The sequence below is a fragment of the Mustelus asterias genome, chromosome 26 (assembly GCF_964213995.1).
Source record: "Mustelus asterias chromosome 26, sMusAst1.hap1.1, whole genome shotgun sequence".
Lineage (NCBI taxonomy): Eukaryota > Metazoa > Chordata > Chondrichthyes > Carcharhiniformes > Triakidae > Mustelus > Mustelus asterias.
In genome coordinates, this window is record NC_135826.1 from 7,037,129 (window position 1) to 7,060,378 (window position 23,250).

At 45.8% G+C, this 23,250-nt stretch overlaps 1 protein-coding gene across 3 annotated transcripts in view; it reads right to left on the reverse strand.

Annotated features, from left to right (window-relative positions):
- Positions 1-23,250, reverse strand: part of tnfaip8l1 (tumor necrosis factor, alpha-induced protein 8-like 1) — a 72,816-nt gene that overhangs the window by 17,623 nt on the left and 31,943 nt on the right. Inside the window, exon 1 of one of the 3 annotated variants that reach the window (XM_078198134.1) lies at positions 12,965-13,215. The exons of the other annotated variants lie outside the window; for them this stretch is intronic. Within the exon in view, the coding sequence (XP_078054260.1) occupies positions 12,965-12,992 (28 nt within the window). The 5' untranslated portion in view covers positions 12,993-13,215. Of the gene's footprint in view, positions 1-12,964; positions 13,216-23,250 lie in introns of those variants that run through there. 3 annotated transcript variants of the gene reach the window in all.

Genomic DNA, 23,250 nt, shown 5'->3' on the forward strand with positions numbered 1-23,250 from the left:
AAAGTTGGGATGATTCCTGCCAGGCCGGTGAACAAGTGCAAACTCCCACCTTTCGGTTTATTATGCATTTTCAAATCTCAGCTTGGCAAATCTCGGGTGGGCAGGAATTGCTCGCTCCACCATTACCTCAAGGGGTCAAAAGCCCTGGCACCATATTTAAAGGGACCGAGACAGATATTCACTCATTGAAAGCCAGGAGCTCCGCAGAATCCATATAGATTCCTTGTGGCTGGAACGCACACCGGAGAAGCTTGCAGATGTGAGCTAACACATCCCGAGACATAAGAGGGCGCCTCCAACATGGCCTTTCACTCGTCTCTAGATCAGAGACTGCCAGCCATACACCCATGGTCATGCCAATGCTCACCATTGCTGTGGTTCATATTCGCCAGCCTCTTCACCTTATAGAAACACTGCTGCTACCTCTTACTGCTTGGCCCTTTCTCTTCATGGCGCTGTACCACCCAATGCCAATGGGCACTCGAATGATCCATTATGTGAGCATGTCCTTTCCAGGCTTCCCTCCATCTCAAAGGCAGCACTAAGTGCTATGCATTACCTGCCATCCCGGGGTGGCACGGTGGCACAGTGATTAGCACTGCTGCCGCACAGCGCCAGGGACCCAGGTTCGATTCCCAGCTTGGGTCACTGTCCGTGCGGAGTTTGCATGTTCTCCGTGGGTCTGCATGGGTTTCCTCTGGGTGCTCCAGTTTCCTCCCACACTCCAAAAGACATGCTGGTTAAGGTGCATTGGCCACGCTAAATTCTCCCTCAGTGTACGTGAACAGGCGCGGAGTGTGGCAACTCGGGGATTTTCACAGTAACTTCATTGCATTGTTAATGTAAGCCTACTTGTGACACTAATAAAATAAACTTTAATACTTTACACATGGCACTCCTTCCTAGTGAGGAACATCCTGGAGGATCAGAGATGGGCGTTCCTCACATTCATACATGAATGTGCATGGACCAGGATCATGAGAGCCAAGTCTTGAGTGAACACTTTTCTGGTTGTTGCCACGACCCTCAAAACTCTGTCGAGAGTCCATGTCCTTGGCAGCAGAGAAAGAATAATCACGATTCCTCGTCAGCCATGACCATTTATCCAGGAGGATGGCAGTTTGGAGTCACGAATTGTCTGCCTTTCACCAGCCATATCCCTTGGAAGCATCCACCTCCCTCCGTTCTTTTACCCTTGTCTGATTGCAGCTGATAGCAAATCTGCAGTCCAAAGCCAATGTGGGGTTTGTACATTTCATGTAAAAATGCTAACTACCCCAAGCTCCCAGTGCTACCTGCAGGGCGGCACAGTAGCACAGCGGTTAGCACTGCTGCTTCACAGCTCCAGGGACCTGGGTTCGATTCCCGGCTTGGATCACTGTCTGTGTGGAGTTTGCACATTCACCTCGTGTCTGCATGGGTTTCCTCTGGGTGCACCGGTTTCCTCCCACAGTCCAAAGATGTGCGGGTTAGGTTGATTGGCCAGGTTAAAAATTGCCCCTTAGAGTCCTGAGATGCGTAGGTTAGAGGGATAGTGGGTAAATATGTGGGGGTAGGGCCTGGGTGGGATTGTGGTCGGTGCAGACTCGATGGGCCGAATGGCCTCCTTCTGCACTGTAGGGTTTCTATGATTTCTATGATGTCTTGGCAAGTTCAGCCTTAAGTTTACCATTCACTAATTTTAACTGTGACAATGGTTGGTTAGGGCAAGTTTAGGGCCAGTTATAGATGGCAGAGGGAAGTTATGTGTGGAACCGGAGGAGATTGGTGAAGCATTGAACCAATATTTCTCTTCGGTGTTCACGCAAGGGGACATGAATATGGAGGCTTTGGAGAGGGTGCAGAGGAGGTTTACCAGGATGTTGCCTGGTATGGAGGGGAGATCCTATGAGGAGAGGCTGAGGGATTTGGGATTGTTTTCGCTGGAAAGGCGGCGGCTAAGAGGGGATCTTATTGAAACATATAAGATGATTAGAGGTTTAGATAGGGTGGATAGTGATAGCCTTTTTCCTCTGATGGAGAAATCCAGCACGAAGGGGCATGGCTTTAAATTGAGGGGGGGTAGTTATAGAACCGATGTCAGGGGTAGGTTCTTTACCCAGAGGGTGGTGAAGGATTGGAATGCCCTGCCAGCATCAGTAGTAAATGCGCCTAGTTTGGGGGCGTTTAAGAGATCCGTAGATAGGTTCATGGACGAAAAGAAATTGGTTTAGGTTGGAGGGTCACAGTTTTTTTTTTTAACTGGTCGGTGCAACATCGTGGGCCGAAGGGCCTGTTCTGCGCTGTAATGTTCTATGTTCTAATGGACTGACTAATGAAGTGGTGACTGGATATACCATTAACCATCTTATATCCTTCCATTCGGTGTCCTCCTAATCACCTCTTTTTGAAGGCAAAGAACTTTAAACATGAAGGATTTCAGTTCTGGTCTTTTACTTCTAAATGAAGTTCTGATGGCAACTAATGAGATCCAGGAAAGATTGAGCTTTATTGGATAAATATGGGTCAACTCAATTATTTTATACTCCTTGTGCTCATTGGCAGCAACATGTCTGACTACGAACAAACTCTTAACAAGTGTAAGCTTCCTTAACTGAGCAAGGCAGTGACTTCAGAGCTAGATCCATGTGACCACAAGAATGCACGTTTGAAGCTGCCATTGCTGAATCTGCCCCAGTGTCTACCAAGGGGCAAATTCCAAATCCTGGCGCCCTTATCTAAAGCTGAATTAGGTCCATAATGTGAATGGGGTTTAAAAATGAATGGTTTGATTTGATTTATTATTGTCACATGGCAGCGTGGTGGCACAGTGGTTAGCACTGCTGCCCCTCAGCTCCAGGGGCCTGGGTTCGATTCCTGGCTTGGGTCACTGTCTGAGCAGAGTTTGCACTTTATCCCCGTGTCTGCGTGGGTTTCCTCCGGGTGCTCCAGTTTCCTCCCACAGTCTGAAAGATGTGCTGGTTAGGTGCATTGACCTGAACAGGCACCGAAGTGTGGCGACTAGGGGAATTTCAGTGACTTCATTGCAGTGTTAATGTAATCCTTACTTGTCACTAATAAAAAAAAACTTTAACTTTAATGTATTAGTATACAGTGAAAAGTATTGTTTCTTGTACGCTATACAGACAAAGCATACCGTTCATAGAGAAGGAAAGGACAGAGTGCAGAATGTACTGTTACAGTCATAGCTAGGGAGTAGAGAAAGAACAACTTAATGCGAGGTAGGTCCATTCAAAAGTCTGATGGGTCCAGAGAAGAAGTTGTTCTCGAGTTGGTTGGTATGTGTCCTCAGACTTCTGTATTTTTTTCCCGACGGGAGAAGATGGAAGAGAGTACTTCCGTTGTGCATGGGGTCCTTGATTTTGCTGGCTGCTTTTCCGAGGCAGCGGGAAGTGTAGACAGGGTCAATGGATGGGAGGCTGGTTTGCGTGATGGGCTTGTCACTTTGATATTTTCTCTGAACATCAAGAATACTCTATAAACCATCAAATTTGAGATAGACAGAGGGAGGGACTGTGTGGTACAGGGCATCTCTGCCCAGGAGCAGAATTCAAAAGCAGACTGGTGGGGTTAGTCTGCGGGCTGTAAGGGTACAGACATTAAAACCAGGGTACGGATACGAGTGCGCAGTACAAGATTGCTTCTGCCTGGCAGTGTTAACTGAAAGTCCTCCGGATGGTTAGGGCTGGGAAGCAGAAACAATCGCAGCAATGTAGTAGGAGGTTCAGACACATATTGGAGGCTCAGGAGAGAGAAATTGGTGAACAGTTTAAACTTTACCTGACGCAGAGGCTGGTACATGTTTGCAGTGAGTTTATTCAAAAAAAGGATCTAGGGAGTGCACTACGTAAATGGTGTTTGTCGAACTTTGGAGTCAGACAGGCACACCACAATGATATTACTAGCCCCGTGTGTCCCGAAAGTTCAAAGGCTGAGGCAGACAAAAGGGAGTTTTATTTTTTAACCAGTTGCACAGTACAACTATACATAGGAGTCTGAGAAACAGGGTGAATGGTTGAGCTACACTGCAACTCCATTTCCCTGCCTTGGCTCCATATTACAGATAGCCTTACTTATCAAAACTCTCCATGTGAATCTAATTAACCCAATCTTTCAGGAGAAAATTCCAGATTTCGACTGTCTGTTGTGCAGAAGACATAATAAATGGTCCAACTCAAATGAGATTATGTCCTTCATTCTCGATTTCCCCACTTGAGATGGTGACAGAGTGGTAATGTCACTCACTGGCCTAGTAATCCAGAGGCCCAGCCTAATGCACTTGGGACATGGGTTCAAAACTCACCAAGGCAAATGATAAATCAGGAACATAATGCTAACCTCAGTAATGGTGACCATAAATTCTGTTTGTGATTGCTGTGAAAACCCGTCTGGTTTCCTAATACCTTTTAGGGAAGGAAATTTGCCATCCTTACCCGGTCTGGCCTATAGGTGACCTACAGCAATGTGGCTGACTCTTAACTGAACCTTGAAATGGCTTAGCAAGCTACTCAGTTCATGTTTTTTTACTGTATCACATTTCTATGTTTAGTTGAGTTGAGGTTGAAATGTGTTTCAGTTTAAGCTGACCATTGCCAGATATTAACCACCCCAGCACAGGGCACATGCCTGTACTGTAATTGGCTTAAATAGATGACATATAATGCAAATTGTTTACAGATTTTAAATCTTAGCTTTTCAAATGAAAACCAGAATATTTGCATTTTATAAAATGTTTGTCCTTTTTATACTATATCTTTCTAACCTCCGACAGCTAATTGAAATCTGTTTAGATGGGTAACAAATAAATGCTGATCTTGTCAGTGATGCCTACATTTTATGAAAGAATAAAGAAAAAGAATAGAGGAGAATGAGTTCTCAGTGTTTATCCTGTTGAATTCCTTTAATAATTCGATGAAATCACTGACTAATCTTCTATAATCAAGGGAACACGGGCCAAGCTTATGCAATTGTCCTCATAACTTAAGCTTTTATTCCCTGATATCAGATTGGATAGTAAAACTGGAAAAACACTCTCTCATTTCGTACCACAAACATTCCCAACCTTGAGAAGAACACAAAATTCACCAAATATTTAAAAGATGGCATCTACGCTCAGTGAGGTTTGGTACGACGCCATCCAATGGCAGGGAGGAGAATCCTCCGAAATTGAATAAAATTTAATCCACGCTATGAACACTGAGCCAGGCTCAAACAAAAGCTGCTCACTAAATATTTAATTACATGACCAGGGTCAATTGTGTGTATAAAATGGCAGAGGGCATACTAAAACTGTAAACTGCACTAATCAGTAGCACCTTTACTAGAGTTCAGTTTTGGTCACCATGGCTAAGTAAGCAATTGGCAACACTGAACAACTCAAGTTATTTTTTTTAAACTTCATTTGTGGGATTTGGGCATTACTGGCCAGCATTAATTGCCCGTCCCTAACTACCCTCCATTTCAAAGGGCATTCGACAGTCAAGCACCTTGCTGCGGATCTGGACTCACATGTAGGCCAAACAAGAAGGGCAAATTTCCTTCCCTAAAGAACATCAGAGATGGGTTCTTATGGATTCCTGGTCATCGTTAGACTTTTATTTTCAAAATTCTAGATTATTATTGAATTCAAATTTCACCATCTGCCATGGTGGGATTTGAACCCGGGTTCCCAGACCTTGCCACGAGTGCCTTGCCCAGAGGATCTCGCGACGGGCAAATGTCGGACTGCCTCTGCCGCTGCATAACCCTCCCTCGGGCCTCAGGGCAAAAATCCCACTTGCGATTTTCCGTCTCCAAAGATGCTGCCAACCTCCTGAGTTTTTCCAGAATTTTCTGTTTGCATTTCAGATTTCCGGCATCTGCAGTATTTTGCTTTTATCATAAATGATGGATTAGATTGAATGCGGAATGCTCTTAGTGTAGTTTAAGATATTCTTGCTACGTACACAAATATATGTAGCGTCGGGATCTGGTTTAACTTCGTAAAATTTGCATTTATGCCTTCTTTTCACTTATAGATGCAAGGGGTAACACGGTGGCACACTGGTTAGCACTGCTGCCTCACAGCGCCAGGGACCCAGGTTCAATTCTGGCCTCGGGTCACTGTCTGTGTGGAGTCTGCACATTCTCCCAGTGTCTGCATGAGTTTCCTCCGGGTACTCCGGTTTCCTCCCACTCTCTAAAGATGTGTGGGTTAGGTTGATTCGCCATGCTAAATTGCCCCTTAGCATCAGGGGGATTAGTGGGCTAATGGGGATAGGGCCTGGGTGAGATGGTCATCAGTGAAGGTTCGAAGGGCTAACAGCCTCCTTCTGCACTATAGGATTTCTATGATTTGATGATAAGTAGCTAGTGGATTTGTAGTGTTGTTAGGGACAAGCAAATGGTTAAAGTTGCTCATTCCCAGGATGTTATACTGTTTGAAGTGTTCGGGCACAATTTATCTGCCATGTCTAGCCGCTACTGGAGTGCAGGATGTGCAATTTCTGCCTGCTGATTTATTTGTGTGACTGCATTGTGAAATGAGATAGCCGGGACAATCTTGAGATAAAGGCGTAGCACAATGCAGGGCAGGATGATTAGTTACATCCTAGATAGCCGAACGGGGATTTGCATCCGGTTACTGTAGGAACTATATCATTGCTGGGGGTGTTGTTCACAATCACACCTTGTCATGCCATAATGAACCAGCAAGAACAGTGTCTGTGAGAGATGGCTGCCCAGAAAGACTACGAGTTTTCCCTCACAACAGTAAAGTCAGGATTGATGAAGGTTACCTTTCTACCCAGGGAAATGTAGAGTCATAGAATCGTAAGAATCATAGCATCCCCACAGCGCAAAAGGCGGCTATTCAGCCCATCGAGTCTGCACCGACCACAATCCCACCCAGGCCGTAACCCCACATATTTACCCTGCCAATCCCCCTGACACTAGGGTTAATTTAGCATGGCCAATCAACCTAACCTGCACATCTTTGGACTGTGGGGGGAAACCGGAGCACCCGGAGGAAACTCACGCAGACACGGGGAGAACGTGCAGACTCCACACAGACGGTGACCCGAGGCCGGAATTGAACCCGGGTCCCTGGCGCTGTGAGGCAGCAGTGCTAACCACTGTGCCGCCCCATTGCATTCATTTTTCTGTATGTCCTTCCTGAAGAGACATTGGGCAGGATTTTTATGGCCTTGCTTGTCCCGAAACCCTAAAATCCCGCCCGAGATTAACGGACCTTTCCATCTTCCAGCCCTCGCCCGCTCCGATTCCTGTGGTGGGTGGGCTGGTAAATTCCGGCCATTTTCCAGCTTGCCCCAAGTTTGGAAAATCTTGACCGAAGTCAATGAACCTTTGCATGGTCCGTGTCCCGACCACTATGATTCCCATGCCGGGTGGGACGGGAAAATTCCACCCACTGAGTATGTCAAAGACTTGATCAAATGCAAAAAATTGTTAAGTGTTGCAGAGGTTTGTCAGATTTGGAATTCTCATAATGCCAAGCAGGGGAGACAAAAAATAATCTTTGTGTTCATTCAGGAATAGTTTGATGGCGGGATGAGGGAGGAGAGAGAGACGGAAAATACATTTGTTTCAGAAATTCTGGACGTGTGAACCAAGGTGGACCAAGTACATCCTCTGAATCTGAGCTCCAGCTAAATCCTGCAGCCATGTGTACCCTGAGATTGAGAATATGCAACAGCAATTAGACTGCTGGTCACAGACACAAACAGAAAACACTGGAAAATCTTAGCAGGTCTGTGGAGGGAGAATAGAGCCAATGTTTCAAGTCTGGGTGACCCTTCGAATGTCATTATTTTGCTTTATTATAAAAGCAGTATTACACTTTTATCTTGCTGGTCACAGGTCTAACACAGTAAGAAGTTTAACAACACCAGGTTAAAGTCCAACAGGTTTATTTGGTAGCAAAAGCCACACAAGCTTTCGGAGCCTTGAGCCCCTTCTTCAGGTGAGAATATCACTCACCTGAAGAAGGGGCTTAAGGCTCCGAAAGCTTGTGTGGCTTTTGCTACCAAATAAACCTGTTGGACTTTAACCTGGTGTTGTTAAACTTCTTACTGTGTTTACCCCAGTCCAACACCGGCATCTCCACATCATGGTCACAGGTCTAGGCAGGGCATGTTACAAGGCCAATTGTCTTGCTGTAATATTTACTCTATAGGCACTAGCACGTTGTATTGCATTCATTTAAAATGAATACCTCCGTTAAATGTAATGTATTGTAAATACAAGCCAATAGCTGGCACTTCTTTTAAAAATAAAGAATATATTTGGAGATGATTAAGGTTAAAATGTCTTGTGATTATTTCCTTTAAATTAACAGTGCATTAAAGGAACATAAACACATAACTGGATTACAAAGATTTATAACTTGTACAGTTAGGAGGAACATAAAGCATGCAACTGGAGTCATTGCAAATTGGTTTCAGCATTGCATCAAGATAAACGATGTGGTGTAACTTAAGTTGCCTGAACACAAAGATCAGCTGAAGGAGATAGCCTCGCCTCATTTCATCTGCACACGCACTACACTGCAAATGCAGCCAGTGGAAAATAAAGTTTAAATACTTCCACCAGACAACGGAGGAACTCTTGTAAACTTCAGTTTGAATAATTTAATTGCTTCGATAGGGTGGACCATCCAATTGGATAATTGATGCTGTTACTAGTTTTGGGTCTGCCTGCCTTAGATACGGCAGTACAAGCCAGCCACTCTCGTAGCAGTCCAAGCAGCTAACAGTGTGTCTGCCTTGTCCAATAAGTAATTGTACAAAAGGTAACTTAGGACATAACAACAGAATCCAATTGGGAACTGAACTACATATTCTCCCCATCACCCAGACCTGTTGAGCTGTAGTATTTCACAGAGAGCACAGGTTATTGTGCAGAGGAACAAATGTAATAGAATCCTTCCTCAATCCAATCAACTACCAAACCCTCCTGCAGAACAAGAAATATTATAAACCCAGCTCACACTATTTCTGTGAGCAGATTCGAGTAAATTTTTATGGCCAGCCTTTGCATTTAGAATAAGGGCGTGATCTTACACGCTCGCCGCATGATCGACTGCCGCGATGAGCATGCGAGGCCAAAAATCAGGATCGTGCTGGCCGCAAACCAATTTTTAACCGCATGCAATCGTCCCGGCCGTGTTTTGTTGGCGAGATCAGCTGCGTGCTCAGAAAGGGTGCGGAATCAGCATCATCCGGGCTCACTTGCGCTTACCTCCTCGCCGTTACAACCTCTCACCAGCGAGAATCACTGCTGGCAGTGGAGGCCAGATGTGATGGCCTCAACAAAGGCTGGAGGCCATTGAAGCCCCGGGTGGTTAAGAGCATGGCCGGGCAGTATCCATGGGATAGTACCAACTTGGCATTGTCCCCTGGCAATGCCCACCCAGCCCCCTGGCTCTGCCCACCTGCACCATAACTGTGCTAGGTGCTGTGCCAAGTGGGTGGGGCTATGACGGAGGCAGAAGCAATGAGGGAGTTCCGAGTTGGGGGGGTGGAGGGGAGGTCTGCAGATGGGTTGGGGTGATCAGCAGAGGGGATATGCAATGGGGCGAGTTGATCAGCTGGGGGAGGGGGGGGTGGGGAGGGGATATGCAATGGGGCGAGTTGATCAGCTGGGGGAGTGGGGGGGGGGGGGGGAGAAAGAGCCCAGTAAAAGGAGGTGCATGCAGGGTAGGGCATGGGGGACTTATCAGGATGGTCCCTGCGTTGCCATGGGGGGGATTGCACTGCCGCTGATGATTGTGGGAATGGTATGGGGTTCACTAGGAGATCGGGGTATCTGTACAATGGCACCCCAAGCAGTCTGAAACCAGCTTCACCGGCGAGCTTAGGCTCTGCCTCCCCCCAGTTCCAATGGTGAGAATCGCACCTCTGTCCAGAAATGTGACTGAGTGGCAGAAGATTGCATTTTCAAACTCTCATGAAAAACAAGCTGAAACTCTCCCGCTTTCTCGCTCATTCAGCACTTAGAATTATTTTTCGTAAGATCGTGCCCCAAGTCTCAGCATGTTTCTAACTTGCTTGACAAAGCTTCCTCCCAAAGCCTAGCTGGCTAACTGACTGGGCTAAGTGTCTACATTTCACTTTATGTTCCCAGTAGTGGGAGTGCAGTGTGGCCTATTCCTTACTCAGGAAATTCACCAGAAGATCTATCAACGTAACTGGCTCCAACTCCTTTCCTTTGAGAATATGGGTTTAAAGAAAACATTTTCCTTTGCTTGTCGCATCAATATAGGCCACCATAGAAACATAGAAGTTAGGAGCAAGAAGAGGCCCTTTGGCCCATCGAGCCTGCTCCGCCATTCATCGCGATCATGGCTGATCGTCCAACTCCATAGCCTAATCCTGCTTTCTCCCCATAACCATTGATCCCATTTGTCCTAAGTGCTATATCTAGCTGCCTTTTGAATACATTCAACGCTTTGGCATCAACTACTTCCTCTGGTAATGAATTCCACAGGTTCACCACTCTTTGGGTGAAGCAATGGTCTACCCCGAATCCTCAGACTGCGACCCCTGGTTCTGGACACACCCGCCATCGGGAACATCCTCCCTGCATTTACCATGCTCAGTGGGCACTCGCTATCCATGAGCCTCGACAAACTGGCTGGTATGACTTCAATATACACCTTCATTACCCAAAAAGTGACTGCAACCCAGGGTTTTTTTTCATATAAACTTGTGCAAAATCAACTTAGTTACAACAAGGAATGCTTCCTTTTAGTTAAGATCAAGTATCAGATCAAACCCAAGATGGGGTGCAATGCCTTATCCTGTCAGTTTGGATCTTGTTTGCTTCTCTTCTGGGGACCATGAATGGGATTCAATTGGAATTTGAATTTGGTTTTCGGAGGAATGGTTTTGGGTTTGCCCGATCCATTCTGAGTATTGGCTTAAGGATGGAATAAATTTTTTTTTAAAAAAGGAACACTTAACTATCACTAATTCTTAAACTGATACAAATAGTTTTAAAAAGGATCAAAAGTCTTGAAATGTAACAATTAACAACTGAATTCTAAAGTTAAAGACTTAAGTTCTTAAGGGCCCCACGCACCCCGGACATTCTCTCTTCCACCTTCTTCCGTCGGGAAAAAGGTACAAAAGTCTGAGGTCAGATACCAACCAACTCAAGAACAGCTTCTTCCCTGCTGCTGTCAGACTTTTGAATGGACCTACCTTGCATTAAGTTGATCTTTCTCTACACCCTAGCTATGACTGTAACACTACATTCCACACTCTCTCCTTTCCTTCTCCATGAACGGTATGCTTTGTATGGCGCGCAAGAAAGAATACTTTTCACTGTATGTTAATACATGTGACAATAATAAATCAAATTAAAAAGTTAGAGGACATCTGGGCAAGCAAAAAAGTTTTTTTAAAGTTTATTTATTAGACATAAGTAGGCTTACATTAACGTTGCAATGAAGTTACTGTGAAATCCCCAAGTCGCCACATTCCGGCACCTGTTCGGGTACACTGAGGGAGAATTTAGCATGGCTAATGCACCTAAACAGCACGTCTTTCGGACTGTGGGAGGAAACCGGAGCACCCGGAGGAAACCTATGCAGACACGGGGAGAATGTGCAGACTCAGCACAGACAGTGACCCAAGCCGGGTATCGAACCTGGGTCGCTGGTGCTATGAGGCAGCAGTGCTAACCACTGTGCCACTCCAGTATAAAAAAAGAGTTCCATTTCCTCTAGCTAGAAAAGAGTATGGAGTAGGCACTATCGTTCATAGAAACCATAGAAACGCTACAGTGCAGAAGGAGGCCATTCGGCCCATCGAGTCTGCACCGACCACAATCCCACCCAGGCCCTACCCCCATATCCCTACATATTTACCCTCTAACCTACACATCTCAGGACACTAAGGGGCAATTTTAGCATGGCCAACCAACCTAACCCGCACATTTTTGGACTGTGGGAGGAAACCAGAGCACCCGGAGGAAACCCACGCAGACACGACTAGAATATGCAAACTCCACACAGACAGTGACCCAAGCCGAGAATCGAACCCAGGTCCCTAGAGCTGTGAAGCAGCAGTGCTAACCACTGTGCTACCGTGCCGCCCCAGTTCAGTTCAGTTCTGTCTTGCTGGGAGCAGGTGCTAGATTCATGCTGGTACCTGCAGATATACAGGATCCCAACAGCTTCTCACCCTCAGTCGACATCCTCCTCATATCTTTTTGCTGACATGAGAGCAATGAAGCTCTACAGGCCGGAGATAGCTTAAGAAAAGAAAAAGATCCTTTTCTAGTCTTCAAAACTATTATTTCTGCAGTGCCTGATCAAGATCCAACTTGTAGACATGGCATCTCATCAGATTACTCAAAACTTGGTTGCAAAGCAAAGGAACGCTGTTTGTGGGCTTTGTCCGTGTTTTCTCTATTTTCCTGTAGTTTTGAACTTACTGATAACTTGTTATGTTAAACTCACTGTTCCCCCTGACAGCTAATACAATCCAAGCCAGTTGATGAAGTCAAAATCTAGACACGGATCTTTTCTTTACTGAGGGAGTATATTGACTTTTCCAGGTGTCCCCTGATTATATATGTAAGTGCTGAATTAAACAATGCCCTTTGCCAATGCATCTTGAGAATATAAACAATATTATTAACAATGATAACCTTGCTTTTAAGAAATGATAACCTTGCTTTTAACTTAAAGGGCAAAGAGAGAGAGCTCTTTTTCCCTGGAATGTTCTCTACCAAGTTTTTTTTTTAAATGACCAAGTCTTGTTCAAATTCACTTTCAGTGCTACTCCCAGAAGTACAGCTTTATCAAAGTTTCTTTTGGGTAATCTGATTTATTCATGATATTCTAGTAGTTTATCCAGGTGCACAGGGGTGACTATCGCGGTTATCCAGAAGCAACCTCAGTGCAGCGAGAAAACTCGACTCGTTTCGACTTGCAGTTTGATTCTGATCCAAACCTTACCTTCTTTCCATTCGCCTTCCAACTCCATGGCTGGTTCCGATCAACAGTATAAGTGGAAAAGCTTGGACAAATCACAGCTGAGAGCAGGGCAGTGCCAGTCAATACAACAACAAAAAAACCCGCCAAGTGTCCAAGGGGTTCAATCGCCAAAGGAATCCCGAGCGTGCACCAGTCGGGACACTTGTGAGAAGAGTTGAGGAGACGCTCTTTATTGGAAGTTGTCAGTCCAGGTTTACCCTGCCCTGCCCTCCTCCCCGGCTGACGACAGACACCCTTTCAGGTCCAGTCAAACAGACAGCTGGAAAGCATTCTTCTCTCTTTGATATGATCAGCGCTTGCTGAAGGTTGTAGGGTGGGACTAGGGGGGAGGTGGGGGTGGCAGGGGGCAGGGTGTTGGTGGGGATAAGCACACAGGCAGTCACACTAACTTCACAAACAAAACATTAGGAATTTGCATTCATTTTGTCTGATGGGTTTTGTATAACATGTCAACTATTTTATATATATATAGCGTATAATCTGAATGTCAGAATTTGTATAAAAGGAGTTAACTGTTTTGGAGGTAAACCTTCAGACTAAAGGAAAGGTCACACCCAAAACGTGAATGAGTTTTCTCCTTACGCTAATGGATAAACAATGTATTTCCCCAATTTCCTATTGTGCCAAGCGTAAAGAAAACAATTTGCAATTATACTACAAACAGTGCAAAAAGGAAATTCCTCTCTCTCTCTCTCTCTTCCTGACCAGAAGGTTCCAGGTTTAATCCTCATTCTGCAGTGAGTTCGAGCCAGGTAGTACTGGAGTTGTTGTGTTAACCCTCTCTAACACCAGGTACGGGAATTAGAATTCCTGCACTAGAGGGGTCAGTGGTTAAGTACATCACTCGTTGTGGTACTGAGCCACTTTGGGGCGGCACGGTGGCACAATGGTTAGCACTGTTGCCTCACACTGCCAGGGACCCGGGTTCAATTCCAGCCTTGGGTGTCTTGTGCAGAGTTTGCACATTCTCCCCATGTCTGCCTGGGTTTCCTCCGGGTGCTCCGATTTCCTCCCACAGTCCAAAGATGTGTGGGTTAGGTGGATTGGCCATGATAAATTGTCCCGTAGTATTAGGGGATTAACAGGGTACATACATGGGGTTGAGGAGGTGGGGCCTGGGTGGGATTGTTGTTGGTGCGGGCTCGATGGGTCAAGTGGCCTCCTTCTGCACTGTAGGATTCTATGACAACAATTGCAACCTTTATTTGTATAGCACCTTTCATGCAATCAAACATGTCAAGGTAATTTACAGAAGCCACACAATGCAGTATTGGGGCAGATGACCAAAAGCTTGGTCTAAGAGAAAGGCTTAAGGAGCATCTTAAAGAGGAAATGAGAGGCAAAAGAGATGGAGAAATTTATGGAGGAAATTCCAGAGCATTAGGGCTTTGGCGCAGGATGACATGGTCACCAGTGTAGGAGATTCAAAATTGAGGAGACTCAAAGGGTCGGATTTTCCGGCCATGCTTGCCCAAGACTGGAAAATCAAAAATCCCACCCAAGGTCAACGGACCTTTGCATGGTCCGTGTCCCACCCTCTATGATTCCCATGGCAGGCGGGACAGTAAAATTCCACCCAAAAGGTCTGAATTGGATAAGCACAGATAGGGATATCTCGTAAATAGTTCAGAGGGTTGTGGGACTCAGGGGAGCCTACAGAGATGGGGAAAGGCTAGGTCACGGATCGATTTAGAAACAAGAATGGGAATTTTGAAATTTAGGCATTGCTTGACTGGGAGCCAACGTACGCTAGCGAGTATAGAGGCAATCGGTGAACAGGACTAGGTCCGAGACTGGACACATGCCGGACAAACTCAATTTTCCAAAGGGTTGTATGCATGAGGTCAGCCAGGGGACACCATTGGAATCGTCAAGGTTAGAGGTAACATAGGTAAGGATGAGGGTTCTGACAGCAGATGAGCTGAGGCAGGAACAGAGTTGGGAGCCACAGAAATAGAAATAGGTCATCTTAGTGATGGAGTGGATATGTGGCCAGGGTCAAATGTCACAATGAGAGTGCAAACAGCCTAGTTCAGTCTTAGGCAGTTGCTAGGGACAGGAATGAAGTTGGTGCCTAGGGAATGAAGTTTCTGGTCTTCCCAATGTTTAATGGGAGGAAATTTCTGCTCATTCAGTACAGTACTCATGCTATGTTTTGGATGATGTGGTTGAAAGGCAATGTGTTGTGTGAAATAGGAGGGGGCCAATGATAGACCCTTAGGAGATAGCAGAAGGAACAGTACTGGAGCAGGAAGAGACGCCAAAGCAAGTGATAGCCTGGCTACGATTAGATGGACAAGAATGGAATCGCGCAGATGGGCGACAGAGAGGAGATATTGGAGGGGGGATGGATAACCATGTCAAAGGCTGCAGACAGGTTGAGAAAGATGAAGGGATAGATTACCTTTGCCACAGTCACATTGGATTCATGTGACTTCGATAAGAGCTGTTTCGGTACCAGGTTTGGACTGGAAATCTGATTGGAGTAATTCAAACATTGGCCAGAACTTTACAAGGGAAAGGGAAGTTAAAACAGCAGGGATTGGATTCCTTCCGGAGTCCTGCCTACCCCAGATGTGATTTTATGCTGGGGCGGACAGGGCCTTGGACGGAAAGCCTGCCCATGCCGACATTAAGGCCCTCAACTGGCCACTTACGGCCATTTAAGGGGTTTTCCCACTCAGCCTCAATCTTTAGTCTGGCAGATGCATGATGACCGAGGGTGGGAAACAGAAAATATTCTCGCCCTCAATTTTGGGGAGGTGGGGGTGGGGTTGGGGGAGGCAGTGCCTCCATTGGAAGGCCTCTTCAGGATGGAGGTGCCCAAACCCTCACTGGATCTCTCGCCCCACCCGGGCTCCCCTGCAGTAGCAGGATTGTCTCCCCTCATGAACCCCAGGTCACCCCCTCATCTTCCCAGAACCCCTGGTACCTACCAGCTCTATGGATATTGGACTGCAGTACCTTTGCCTTCCACTGGAGGGCTGTGCCTGAATATCCCTAATCTGATTGGCCAACAGCTTCCCAATTTTTTTTAAATCTACGGGATGTGGGTGTTACTGGGCCAGCATTTATTGCCCATCCCTAATTACTATCCATTTCAGAGGGCATTTAACAGTCAACCACATTGCTGTGGGTCTGGAGTAAGGGGCCAGACGAAGCAACGATGGCAGATTTCCTTCCCTAAAGGGAAACAGGTGGACTTTTACAACAATCAACAAGGGTTTCATGGTCATCATTAAACTTGTAATTCCAGATTTTTATTGAATTTAAATTTCACCATCTGTTGTGGTGGGATTCGAACCCGAGTCCCCTGAGCATTACCCTGGGTCTCTGGATTACTATTCCGGTGACAATACTACTATGTTGCTGCCTCCTGTGGATCGATGTCCCCCCAGTTGAGCACAGAATGGCAGTGGGTCTGTTGGAGTGGGCGGGGAAACATTCCCTGCCAATTCTCCAGATGATGGGAGCCAAGCACTCGCCATCCTGAAAATTCAAGCCATGGAGTTCCAAGAAATATGGATTTTGGAGCTGGCAATGCTTTTAAGGACATATGTGAGGGGAAGGGGTTGGAGGAGGGGCGTTGAGTTTGTAAGGTGCTGTGGTGATTGTCCCTTTAAGGGCAACACAGCAGAGTAAGGATCACATGGCTCTTAAAGAGACAATCACCATGGGCGCATTCAAGCACTGTTTTCCGAAGGGAGGGTGATGATTTAAAGGAAAGAGGGACAGTATTTGAAGGGAGAGAAGAAAGCAGAGCAGAAAAGTTTCCTCCTTGTTTGGGCTGAGTTAGCTGAGGACAATCTGCAACAACTGCTTCAGGCACCCTGGGCCAGGGAGGAGTAAGATCACCGGGGTAGTCACTGTATCACTATCCTATGTCCCAAGCCTGAACAGGGACATGTACACATGTCCACACACACACAGCGAGAGCAGTCCTTGCTGTTCAGGGTCAGGGAATTAGAAGTGCCAATTGGGAGAGACAACGTACAACTGCTTATCATCAAACTGTGCCCCAGCAAGGCAATATCTTTAGTCAAGGGTGGGAGAAAACTGCAGATAAATGGACAGAATTAACTATGCCTACTGTTCTAAATCAAGGCGATGATAAGTTACTCACTAGCTTTGTTGGGGCCACAATGTCTGTACAGCAATTTGCATCAGGGTAATTCTCAGGAATGCTGCATCCTCAATCATCGAAACATAGTGCAGAAGGAGGCCATTCGGCCCATCAAGTCTACACCAACAACAATCCCACCGAGGCCCCATCCCTGTAACGCCACATATTTACCCCGCCAATCCCTCTAACCTATGCGTCCCGGGACACAAAGGGGCAATTTAGCATGGCCAATGCACCTAACCCACACATCTTTGGATTCTGGGAGGAAATGAAAGCACCCGGGGGAAACCCATGCAGGTACGGGGAGAACGTGCAAACTCCACACAGACAATGACCCAAGCTGGGAATCGAAACCCAGGTCCCTGGAACTGTGAGGCAACAGTGCTAACCACTACACCACCGTGCCACCCCAAATGATAGCATGTGAATTATACCTGCATATTCCACGCTGTGAACAGCCAAACCTTTTGGTCGGAATTCTCTGGCTGTTCACACACTGCCGCCATTGCCAGAGAGAACGGAGAATTTGGCGCTCAGCCAAATCTCCACTCTCTGCAGCGGGACCGGAGAATCCCACTGGTGTGAAAGGCTGGAGAATCCCACCCATAGTTCCAATATTTCAACAGTTACTGAGGAAGCAAAGCACCTACGCAGGAGAACACCACAGGGTCAGTGCTTCCTATAGCCCTACAGTCCCACACAGCAGTGACATCTGCACTTATGGAAGCTGTGTTTCATTCCTTTGCCTCCTTCTCAGTTGGCAGCCATGGTTGAAGACTGTTCCTGACACTGAGTCACGAGGTTCTGGGTTCAAGTCCCACTATAGGACGCAAGCACAAAAATGAAAGCTGATAGTCCAGTTCAGTACTGAGGGAGTGCTGTACTGCTGGGGGTGCCATTTTTCAGATGAATTGTTAAATGGAGGCCTTGTAGGGTAAAAGAAAATCCCACAGCACTAAAGAGGAGCAGGGGACTTATCCCTGATGTACTGATTTTGATTTGATTTATTATTGACACATGTATTAGTAAACAGTGAAAAGTATTGTTTCTTGCGCACTATACAGACAAAGCACACTGTTCATGGGTACAGAGGGGAGAGGCAAAGGAGAGGGTGCAGAATGTAGTGTTACAGTCACAGTTAGGGTGCAGAGAAAGGTCAACATAATATCAGGTAGGTCCATTCAAAAGTCTGATGGCAGCAGGGAAGGAGCTGTTCTTGACTCAATTGTCCGTGACCGCAGACTTTTGTATCCTTTTCCTGACGGAAGGCAGCTGACTGATATTTATTCCTCAATCAACATCACACAAACAACTCATCTGATCGCAATCACATTGCTGTTTGGGGGAGCTAACTGTGTATATGCTGGTTGTCATGTTTCCTTCATAATAACACTGCAAAAGTACTTCATCGCTGTAAAGCAGTTCGGGATAAAGCGTGATCATGAAAGACTCTATATAAATGTGAGTCTTGTTTCATTGTACACTGAGAATGAAAGGCAAACATAATGAAAGTCTACTGCAAAATCAGAAGTCCAGCAGACTATAATCACAGGCCCATTATTACGGGTGAACGGTTGGTGGACCAGCTGTGCCCCGCGGCTACGTTAAAAGTAGAGATTAGAGATGACAATTGCTTACAATAAATGGCATTCTTTCTCTCTCTCTCAGGCAATTTCACCTTTCTATGTGATTATCACCCAATTAATGTTAGAAAGGTAGAGTTAGCTGGATATCCAGGTCTTCGAGGCTTGTCTTTTTCTGGCTTTTGAAGCTATTTGAAAGCCAGCCTGGGGGTGAGAATGTTGTGAAGGATTTTTCCTCCTTGACATTATGGAGTTTTACACGTCATTGAGGAACTTAAGAACAAGATATGGCTATTTAACTCCTCGAGCCTGTTCTGCCATTCAACAAAGTCACGGCTGATCTGTGACCTAATATGCGCTGAATTCCTTAATGTGTTTAGAATATAAAAATCTATCAATCTGAGCTTTAAAATTTACAATTTTGTTTTATTTCATCCATGGCGTGGGGGCATTGCTGGCTGGGCCAGCATTTATTGCCCATCTCTAATTGCCCTTGAACTGAATGGCTTGCTAGGCCATTTCAGAGAACATTTAAGAGTCAACAACATTGCTGTGGATCTGGAGCCACATGTAGGCCAGACTAGGTAAGGGCGACAGATTACCTTCCCATTGGTCAGCCAGATGGGTTTTTACAACAATTGACAATGGCACAGTGGCTAGCACTGCTGCCTCACAGTGCCAGGGACCCAGTTCGATTCCTGGCTTGGGTCACTGTGCGTGTGGAGTTTGCACGTCCTCCTCATGTCTGCGTGGATTTCCTCCGGGTGCTCAAGGTTCCTCCCACTGTCCAAAGATGTGCTGGTTAGGTTGATTGGCCATCATAAATTGCCCCTTAGCGTCAGTGTGATTAGCAGGGTAAACACGTGGGGTTACGGGCATAGGGCCTGTATGGGATTGTTGTTGGTGCAGACTCGATGGGCCAAAGTGCCTCCTTCTACACCGTAGGGATTCTATGATTGATGGTCATCATTGGGCTTTTAATTCCAGATTTAGTATTGAATTCAAATTTCACCATCTGCCGTGGTCCCCAATGCGTTACCCTGGGTGTCTGGATGGCTAGTCCAGTAACAATTTCACTAGGCCACCATCTCCCCTATCTCGAACTTTCTCTGCCATTCAATAAGATCTTGGTTGGTCTGATCATGGCCTCAATTCCACTTTCCTGCCTTTTTCCCTATAATCCTCAAGTCGCTTATAGTTCAAGAATCTATCTAACTCAGCCTTGAATACATCTAAATCTTCGCCGTCGCAGGTCACTGGCATAGATAATTCCAAAGATTTATGACATGCTTAGAAAAAACATTCCTTCTTCACTCCACTGTCAATAGTGGACCCCTTAGTCTGAAGCAATGTCCTTTAGCTCTGGGCCCTCCCAAGAAGGGAAACATTCTTGTATTAGTTACCCTGTGAAGTCCCATCAGAACCTTGTGTTTCGAGAAGATCACCTCTCCTTCTAAACTCCAATCAGTATAGGCCTGACCTGCTCCACCTTTCCTCATAAGATAACCTTTTCTTCCCAAGGATCAAAATTAGTGAACCTTCTCTGAACTCGATGCATATCTTTCCTTAAAATAAGGAGATAAAGATTGGGCTTTTCCGGCCACGACGAGGATTGTCCAGTCTTGTCGAAAGTCAATGGACCTTAGGCCGGCCCACTGCATCCCCTGCAGCTAGTCCTGGAAAATCCCAGACTAAAACTGTATGTAGCTGTGGTCTCACCAATGGTCTGTACAGCTATAACAAGACTTCCCTGCTATACACTTCCCCATTGCGATAAACTATTTATCTTCTTAATTAATTGCTGTAGCTGCATGTTAACATATATTAAATTCCAAATTTCTACCAGAGACATTGTGAGATGTTTCTTAATTTTACTCCTCAAAAACCTGGCTCTAATCTTTACACCATGTCCCCCTCATCATGGACTCTCCAACCAGCAGAAATAGTTCCTCTTTATCTACCCTGTCTAGTCCCCTCAATATCCTGAAAACTTTGATGAAATCACCCCTAAATTTCAGGGACTGACACCCCCGTTTGTGTAATCTCACCTCACAATTTAATCCCAGGAGTCCAGATAAATCTGGTAAATCTACACCGCTCTCCCTCCAATGCCAATATGTCCTTCTGATTTTGCGGTGCTCAGAACTGAAGCCGGTAACCCAGGTGTGGTCTAACCGGGGATTTGTAGAGCTGAACTGGAAGCAGGGGACTGCTTCAAATTCCCTTTCGAGAAACACAGGACAAGGAAAGGGGGAAAGGGTAGGAGAATGGCACTTGGCCATCATTGGAGAACTGGTCAGACATGATGGGTCAAATGGCCACTTTCTGCACTGTAACAATTCTCTGATTCTGTGACAGATGAAGAATTCATTACAAGAATCATAGAATCCTTACAGCGCAGAAGGCCATTCGGCCCATCGAGCCTGCACTGACAACAATCCCACCCAGGCCCGATCCCTGCAACCCCATGTATTTACCCTGCTAGTCCCCCTAACCTACGCATCCCTGGGGCAATTTAGCATGGCCAATCAACCTAACCTGCACATCTTTGGAGAGTGGGAGGAAACCGGAGCACCCGGAGGAAACCCATGCAGATACGGGGAGGACGTGCAAACTCCTCACTGACAGTCACCCGAGGCCGGGAATCGAACCCGGGTCCTTGGTGTTGTGAGGCAGCAGTGCTAACCACTGTGCCACCGTGCTGCCCCAAATACCATTTTCTCCCTCCCCAACATATCCCCACAGAGTGAGATTGAAACTTGAATTGTTGGCCTCAATACACAAACGTTTTTTATTTCAACTGCTCCTACAGCACACAGTCACGAAATGGTAGTCAGCCAACTGAATTGAAAGCAGTTTCATTTTTATAACTCAGTATGGAACATGTAGGAATTAACCTGTGTGAATGGTGGAGAATTAAGAATATTATCTTAGAAGTAAAGTCCTGTAGAAGGTGATAGTGCAAGAAAATTAAGCAGAGAATGACTGAGCAGCACTCCCATCCATTCTTACCTTTTGACCAAGGGTGCTCAGACTTTTAAGAGTCGTGGACCTTCAAGATATAGACCACCATCAATTACATATAAAACGTAAACCCCTGTGCTCATTGTTGCAAACATCTGAAGTTGTCAGTACAGTTCGTCAGGCTGTGATTTAGCATTTAACCCCATTGGAGGATTATGCAACACGCTTTTCGAAAACATCCAAATCCACAAAATTCAAAGCAGAAAATCAGTGAATAAAAATATTATTGGTTAGATTTTTGTAACTGAGGCTTGCACGGAGAAATTCCCTGACTTGGCAGACCCATCTTGTTTTAACAGACCCCTCCGTTTAAAGGACTCCGTTGGACTCCATTTTCACTCGGGGCGGAAAGGGGGGGGGATAGGAGGGGACAGAGTCAGGTTTGCTGACCCAGAAGCAGATCATAGTGGCCACAGCGGTGGACGGATGCGGAGCTGGGTTTGTTAGAAAACCCAGCTTGGTTCTCTGGGTCTGCATCTCAATTGTTTTAGAAGGTGTTAGGCTCTCCAGTGCTCACACCACACATTCTCTCACCCACTCCCCCCACGGCCCTTCAAAACCCCCTTTGGCCCATCATACCCAAATGTTATCTCCATAGTTGCTCATCAAGCATTTATCATGGGCAGACCTCAGGAGCCACGAAGGGATGAAATAAAAACTTCCAGCAATTGAATACAGCTTTCACTCATACACACTTGATTGTGGAAAAAAAACCTCCCATTCATAAAATGCATTCAAAGCTTCTAAATCTCAAGTGGCTTAGCTCTTAGTCAGTCCCCACATCAGAAACAGCTAATCATTTAATAGCCTATTAAATTGTCAATTAAATTGTGTACTTGGAACCCCCCCACTGTTAAGATCATTGTAGCTGTTGAAACTCAGCCAAACATTTCTAATGACATAATAACAGTCCTTGGGAAATGTCAACTGAAAACTCTATTGAAACTGCATGAATAGATAATTCATTTTTCTGACTTAACTTGATGTGGGCATAAAAGTCGACCTTTAAAGCTTCAAGAAACTTCCCCCAAAAGTGAGGGGTCGATTTATCCAATGAGCATAAATGTGAATTACTGGTGTGGGTGTGAGTGGCCGCCATTTTGAAATGTCAGTGGTGCACCATGCAAAAAAATGGGTGAAATGGGCATGGTTTTAAACTTCACGCATCTTTGTAACATAACACATATCGCCTGCTTGATCCCTTACATTCAGCTATTAGATACCAGTAATTATAATATCCATTGTGAAAAGTTGAAGCTGACTACTATAGTATGTCATGGTGGATCAACCTATTTGTCGAGTATATACAAAAACATGACTGTTGGAGCCAGGAAAATGGGATCAATTTATGTGACAATTTACAGCAAGGGGCGGCAGGGTGGCACAATGGTTAGCACTGCTGCATCACAGCGCCAGGGACCCGGGTTCAATTCCAGGAGTTTGCACATTCTCCCCATGTCTGCATGGGTTTCCTCTGGGTGCTCTGGTTTCTTCCCACAGTCCAAAGATGTGCAGAT